The 7,518-nt window shown below is 50.6% G+C and overlaps 1 protein-coding gene across 1 annotated transcript in view; it reads left to right on the top strand.

The window, feature by feature from the left end:
* Positions 1-1,521: 1,521 nt before the first annotated feature.
* The window catches only part of LOC139219753 (glutamate receptor ionotropic, delta-1-like), a 454,804-nt gene continuing 448,807 nt past the window's right edge, over positions 1,522-7,518 (top strand). The window contains exon 1 of the mRNA XM_070851702.1: positions 1,522-1,603. Within this exon, the coding sequence (XP_070707803.1) occupies positions 1,522-1,603 (82 nt within the window). The remainder of the gene's footprint in view (positions 1,604-7,518) is intronic.

Here is a 7,518-nt window from a genome sequence, read left to right as displayed (position 1 = left end):
GTACCGGGACACCAGCGTGTCCGAGCCTCCCCGAACCTTCTGTCCTGTGGAGCCAAACACTCCGCCGCCTCCTCCCCCCTTTGCACTCATCTACCCCCCCCCCCCAAACCCCCGCTATCACGACTCTCTCTACCTCCTCACCGCGTAGGGTTTCTGAGCCGTTTCTCTCTCTCCGTTTCTGGTAAAAAAAAAAAAAAAAAATCCTCCATGCCAGCGCTGGGGAGATTTTACGCACGAGGCTCGCCCTGCCTGCCACCTGAGAGCCGGACATGATGAGTGTGTCCGGGCTGACACACTCAACCTTTACCGTGTGGTTCCGTAGCTCCCGTCCGTGCGCCCCCGCGCGTCATCCACAACCTCTCCAAGCTGCCAGGGGGGGATACTGTACCGTCTCACACCAGTGTCCCACCTGATCCGACGTCCACTCGGGGGCTTCTGCAACTCTGAGCACCTGAACTCTCTCCTACAGAACTGACACGTCTTCATGTAGTCTTTCCATCACGGCAGAAAACCAGCGTTAGTCTTGCATTTACGCACGGACCCTTGAATCCCAGGCTCGGGCAGAGCTCTGTGGTCTCATGTGCAGAGCTCTGTGGTCTCATGTGCAGAGCTCTGTGGTCTCATGTGCAGAGCTCTGACTTAATCCAACGGAGGCAACAGCTTCGGTGTAGCGCGGCACTGCAGCGGTGACGGTCCTCTTCCGGCCCTGAACAAACCAACTTCAGTCGGAGGGAAAAGCGCGTTTAACGTGAAGTCTGGCTGCAGCAAGTTCTTTACCGGCACCGACGGCCTCCCCCCCCACCCCCCCTCTCCGGTGTCCGGGTCATCCCACAGAACCTACCGACCAGGCGGGTGTCCGTGTTGCGTCTCGCCGCCTCGCAGCCGCTCTCTGCCGCGGTGCGCACCGGCTCCCATCCCTCCCTCCCTCCACTCACACCTCCATCTCTCTCCATCTCCATCCCTCGCCTCTCTTTTCTCCGGTCGGGCTTCCAGCGCCGTAGATAGAGGCTCTGCAGTCACGTGGGCTGGGGGAGAAGAGAGAGAAGGAGAGAGGGAGAGAGAGAGACAGAGAGAAAGAGAGAGAGAGAGCGTCCCTCCTCCTCCTCCTCCGCAGTTTGCAGTGTGTTATGTCTCAGACTCGGAGGTAGAGAGTCAGAGCTGCTCGTCTGGCGGATCTCAACCTCTGAAACAAACCCCCGGTGTCTCCTCTCCTCCGTCCCCGCTTCCCTCCTAACTTAGCCGGGGTTGTTTCTCTCTGGAGCCCTGGAAGCTTCTATTTCTTTCTTTTTCTACCCTCCTTCTTCCTCTCGACTCCGGCCAACAGTTTGGTGTTTGGGATTTGGTTTTTTGTCTCACTGTTCGGTGGTGATTTCACTCAGCCCTGGTCCTCGCTGCTGCTGCCGCTGCTGCTGCTGCCGCTTTTACGCACCGACGCTTATTTTGGATTTGCTCATCACTGGAGAAAAACACAAAAATCAGCGAGGTGGATCCGTGGATGCGCCTTTTTGGCTCAAACTGGAGATGGAAATGCTGACATTGTTATTTCATTCCCTGTGGATATTGCAATGCAACACAGTGAGCGCCGACTCCATCATTCACATTGGTAAGACACCAAGCGGAGCTTCTTTTTTTGGCTCTGCTGTGCAGGGCTTTGGCTGAGGGGGGGGAACAGGCTGGTGGCTGCATGCAGGGACAGCTTTAAGCACAGAATGTGAGAGGAAAAGCAGGTCACTGCTGGGGGTGTGTGAAATATGGACAGATTAGTGGTGTTCAAGTTGACTTAGGATAGAATTTGAATATTAGAGTTTCCGTCCATGCGCTGATTTCCTGACACCCTCTCCTCTCCTCTCCTCTCCGGCTCCAGAGGAGCCGAGCTGACACCTGATTATCATTCCGATCCGTGCCAGGATCATGTGTAGGCTGTTGCATCCAGGCTCTGAGGCACGCAGCGGAGCCTGCTAGAAGTGCCCGCAAAGTGTTGCGCTGCGCCATCCCTCCATCCATCCAGCCACCCCCCCCCACCCCTCTCTTCCATCCCTTCATCCCTTCATCCTTCCTCCCCAGGCAGGGAGAGCTCATGTCGATGCACATTCACATTCACATGCAGAAAACCTGAGGCTGGCAGGAGATACTGGCCCGACGTGGGTGTTTGGAGGGTTTCGCTTTATCCATCCATCCATCCTCCTCCCCCCCTCCCATCTCTTCTTCCTCCCTCCCCCTCCTCCTCCTCTTCCTCCCCCCGCCTCCATCCCTCTCTCCTTCGCCTCCTCTCATCTATAAGCCTGAACTTTGAATTGGACGTGAGTGAAATGTTAATCAACCCTGCCGGGGGAGGAGATGACAAAGGGGACAAACGCCGACTGTTCGGGCTCTGAAACAACCAGAAGCCAGTGGACGAGCTGAAGCTTTCGGCCCACAGCTCCTCTTCCCAGCATTTCATTTCCTGGGATTGTAGACCAGTCACTTTTTTAGCAGAAGCGGGAGTTGGTGGAGTCAGAGAGGATGGGGAGGGAGGAGGGAGGGGGGGGTTCAGGGCTCACTCACAGCCGCACGCACTTCTCATACACACTCCCCCCCAAATTTGAACCAACTCACTTAGAGGCTCCGGGACGCACTGAGATGATTGGATGCTTCGGCTTCTGGAGGAGAGCCATTCAGTTTGTAAAAGGAGGAAGTAGAAACAATGATGATCCGAGGGTTTGACATTTCAGATGTGTGCTGCAGACCCGGCCAGTGGCAGCACTGCGGTGGCCTGTGTGGTTCAGCCAGGAGGGGGGAGGAGGAAGCGGATAGGGAGGGAGGGAGGGAGGGAGGGAGGGGGGAGTCGGGCCATTCAGCTAATAAGAATAGGCCTGTACTTCCTGCTTGAAGTGATTTTTTAAAGGCAAACAGTGACGGAGTGCTTCTGGAAGGCTGCAGCTTCATCATGAGAAGATGTCAGGAGGCGGCTGGTAAACAGGATTTCTAGGCTCCAGCACTTAATGACAAGGCAGCATTACACGAGATGACTGTTAACTTCAGCTGAAAACGTGCTCAATATTCATGGCAGTAGTTAATATGGAGGAGTGGGAGCCTCTTTTCCTCCTTCCTTCCGTCCTTCCTTCCTTCACAGTGGCCGTCTAATTCTGGATATCTCTGTGTGCACGACGTGTTTTCTGCTGTACGCTGAGAGCCTTTGTAGGATGTATCTGTAGAAGTCTGCAGTATGGGTAGAGGGATGGATAGATGGACAGATGGATGGATACTTCACTGGCCCCGAGGAGAAAATCTGCATTCAGTGTGCACATGGAGACGACAGAGAACAGTGGTACAGGATTATTGTGACCACAGAACAGTAAACACAACAAATTAGGGAGGTGATGCCAAACAGTGAGACCAGACACACACACACATGAAAGCAGTGGTGCCGCCTGAGTGTGAGGTTGTATGTGCTTTGGAGGAGAGCGTCTACGTTAGTCACAGAGGCTGTGTGAGGTTTTGAGGATTGTAACTTCCTGCATGTTGAAATCTGGATGAAATGTTGGTTTCATGCAACTCAGGCGCCTAAAATACGCCTGACCTGAAGCCAGATGTGACCTGGTGCAGCCTGATGCCTAAACGTTGGTGTTTTTCTGTCTTTAGCATCCTTGAAACACGTCTCATCTCATCGCTGTCACTCGATATCTCTAAACGTCAGTGTTTCAGGTGTGTCTGTGGCTCTCATAAGAGGAGCTTGTGGCCAATCAGTGGAGACACAAGCATGAAAATAAGTGTTGTTCTGCGTGAGAGTGGATCCAGCCGGCGACATCTGGCTCCTGTCGCATGTGCGTGCCGGGCAGGCGGAGGATCCCCGCAGGTTCTCGCAGTACAAATCACAGCTTGTAGCTTGGAGATGTGTGAACTCCCAGCAGTGATGCAGCAGCAGGGAACCTCACAGGCAGCTGCAGGACGCTGAAATCTTTGCAGATCCAACATATGTTTGTACTCTTCAAACAGGATTCTTCAGCTGCTGAGTGCTTTTGGTTTTCTCCGGGCTGAATCCCATGCCTCTCTGCAAAAACAGATTCCAGATTCTCATTTGGTCCCTGCTGCACACTCGCTCACGCTCCTTTCAATTACAGGTTGTGTGTGTGCCTGTATTTGCTTGAATAAACCAGCGGTTCCCAACCTTTTTTGACCTGGGCCTCCTTAAAGTGACACAAAGTCTGCTTGTAACCCCACATCAGAGGTAAACGCCTCAGTGTGGCCGTGAATACTCAGCAGGTAAACCGTCCTACAGGGAAAAGTATGGAGACGCTGAAGCCAAAATCACAGAGTTCAGTTCATTTTTGTGTGACAGGATTATTTTTCCACTTTTTATTCTCTAAGACTTACTGGGTGATTGTTGTCTTAGCACCACGTTGATGCTGAGGAGCCCACTTCAGTCACATGACACGCTCTACTTTTAGCCAAAGTCAGTCTCAGAATTTAAGGACATTTAGGCATCAACAGAAGTTTTCTCTGGTTTGCAATACATGTACAGCTGCATAAACGCTCAGTAAAAACAGGTTTTGATTAAAGTCTAAAGCCTGAACTGCCTCCACACCCCCCTCCCTTCTCCTCGTAGCTGGTCTGTGGTTGGCCGGCTGCGCTCAGAGCATCCGTTGTTCCCCTGAACCAACTGACAGTCTGACTCTGACTGACTTGGCAGCGCGACGCGGCGCCCAGATCAGATGTGACAGTGTTCCAACCTCGGCCCCGAAACCCCTGCCCGAGCATCTGTCTCGTCCAACCGCGCGGCTTTATCAGCGGTGACATATCCCGGTTTGTTTGTCCCTTCCTCTCTTCTGCTCTCTGTGGAGGATCGGTGGCAGGCCGTGGGTGTCGCGGCGGAGAGTGGGGGCACGAGGGAGGGCGGGAGGTTGATCTGTAAAAGAGCTGATACAGATGAAAACATGTGGCTCAGACCTTCAGTTGACCCGCCTGAACCTCTGACCCACTTGCAGCGTCCGTAGGCACCAGCGGCACAGCATCCCTTACTGCTGAGGCTCAACGGTCTGCAGGTTTTCATCTCTCCAGTCCACAACAGCAGCTGGTTTCCCTAATTAGTCCCGCCCCCTCGTTCTTTGGTTGAATGTGCACAAATGAGCGAAGGCAGCTGCAGCAGTGTTCGGCTGTGGCTGGAAACGTGGTGATGGAGGAACCTGAGTGTGTCTGGCTGAAGGTCAGGACCAGGAGCAGCAAGCAGGAAGAAACGGCTGGAATCAATTGTGGCCTTTAATTAAAACTCAGACAGGCAGGCGTCGGTGAGGTCCACTCCTGATATGATGGATGCTCTCTGGGGGGGCTCAGAGGAACGTCTCTCTCCAGAAAAGAGGAAGCTAACATGGTTGTGAGAAGCAGAAAGAGGCTGTCAAAGCTCAACAGAGGCTCTGCAGACTGATGATGAATATGTTTACAGACATGTGGAGACGACATCGAACTGTTATTTATAGAAAGCATGACAGGAATCTGTCTTTGATGGAGCTCAGTAAATAGACGTGCTGTTCACACATCTTAGAACACAGAGAAAGGAGGACATGAAGGGAGGAATGCCTTGATGCTACAGAGTACAGGGATACTGGAGACAATAGTGTGTCTCCAGCTGCTCAGGTGAGGAAAGAACAGAATAACATGACTCCCAATGAGCCTGATGGCTGCCTGAGATCCTCCAGCAGGGTCTCAGTGATGGTTCCACTGAAGGTGACCGGCCCTTCACCTGTGGAGCAGACAAACTAAGAGTCCTCTCTTAAACCTAAACTTGGCGTTTGCTCTGCTTTTAGTGGTTTTCACCTTGTTAAATCTTGAGTATTTTGGATCTCTGTTGTTTGTGTAACTTAGTTTTTGACAGCTACAATACAGATACAGTTATTATTAATGTTTCCCCAGTGTGGTGTGGAGGAGCTGGGCTGTCCTGCACAGTCCTGACCTCCACCTCTCCCACCAGCTCTGGGATGAACTGAAATGAAGGCTGTTTCGATCTTTGTCTCGGTCTTATTGTCGTGCTGATTATTTACCTTCATCACATGTGATCACAGACAGTTTTCTAATTGTTTCAGCAGTGTTTATGGAGGTGAATGGATCCTGGATGATCAGTTGTGGGTTATTCTGCCTTAAAACTACCTTAGAATTGATTTGTTGCTCCTAAGGGGGCAAAGGGAGTCCGACACAAGCTAGCAGTTATGTGATAATCACAGAGTGTGAACTCGTTGTTTCCTCGATGAGAACATTTACTGGAATGAATAATCACATATAAACACAATGTACAGGTAACAACTACATAGCAGGATGAATATACTGCATTATATACCCTTTGCAATCGGTAATCTTACCGAGACATAACTCATTTCCTCTTTCTGCTCAGCATTATGTAGTTTTATCTTGCCAAACTCTTGCAAAACTCATACAAAGTTATAAAATATGCAACACAGATGAAAGTGAGTGAAGTACATTCGACATCCGAGTGTCTTATAAATGAATTTACAAGATGGCTAAATCGCAGGTGTCAAAGCTACTTAGCAGATCACTGATAATACTACTACAGCTCAATTTTTAACAACAAATCATGAGCTAGAAAAATAATAAATTAGTGATCTTTCAAGTTTTAACTCTTTTTAAGCACAATGAGTGTTTTTACCTTTTTTAATTAAATGTTAAACCCATGAATTATCTTATCTTATCTTAGCTGTATGATCTTTTACCCTGGCCACAGATTTACTCTTGAACTTTTATCATACCATTTGTATCATCATTTTCCTTCAACCTGTCACATTATCACCTTCTGGATGAGGTGTTACACGCTGAGGAATAGAAGTCTGATATTTACTCTCTTTTTTAGCTCTGGTTTGGTCTCCACCAACTCCTGAGAAGAATATTTGGGTTCTTTAGCTGCTAGATATTTCACTTTGGTTATCAGAGTCACAATATTTGTCTGTGAGCTCAGCAGTTAATGTAAAATATGTCCATAAAGCAGCTTTACAGAGCTTGAAGGAGAGAGTTTGAGTGCTCTGAGTGGTAAAGAAAGCATCGTCAAGAATATGAATATCTTTGTAAAGATACTAAACGTGTGACCCGGCAGGTCTCAGTGCCCCCACTGTATCAGTGCCATCAGTCGGACTGAGGTTGCAGCACTTCCCGTCCCATGTGGGCTGTTTTCCAGGTCTGAAGGTCCTCTAAACGCCCCCCAGGCCAAGTGGATAACAAGTCACTTTTCATAAGGAGCCTGAGGAGGAGAGATTACCCCATCCCACGAGCCAGGCAGCTGATGAGGGATGATTTACGGCGCCGGTGTAGCGGCTAGCAGAAGGAGAGCCCCGCTTATCCGCGGCCGGGTTCTGGAAAGGCGAGCTCGAACTGCAGGAATCCAATCTGTCGAGGCTGGCAAGGCGAATGAACAGCTGCGGCCCTTTCTTGCCCCGCCGCTAAATAAGATAAACTAACCCAGTTAGGGAACAACGCAAAAGGCTTCCCGTGTTGTCTCAGTGAAGGCTTAGCCAGGCCATTTACCTCCACCACCTGCAC

The sequence above is a fragment of the Pempheris klunzingeri genome, chromosome 20 (genome assembly GCF_042242105.1).
Source record: "Pempheris klunzingeri isolate RE-2024b chromosome 20, fPemKlu1.hap1, whole genome shotgun sequence".
Lineage (NCBI taxonomy): Eukaryota > Metazoa > Chordata > Actinopteri > Acropomatiformes > Pempheridae > Pempheris > Pempheris klunzingeri.
The sequence above is the reverse complement of the archived record's forward strand: the minus strand, read 5'-3'. Positions and strand labels throughout refer to the sequence as shown.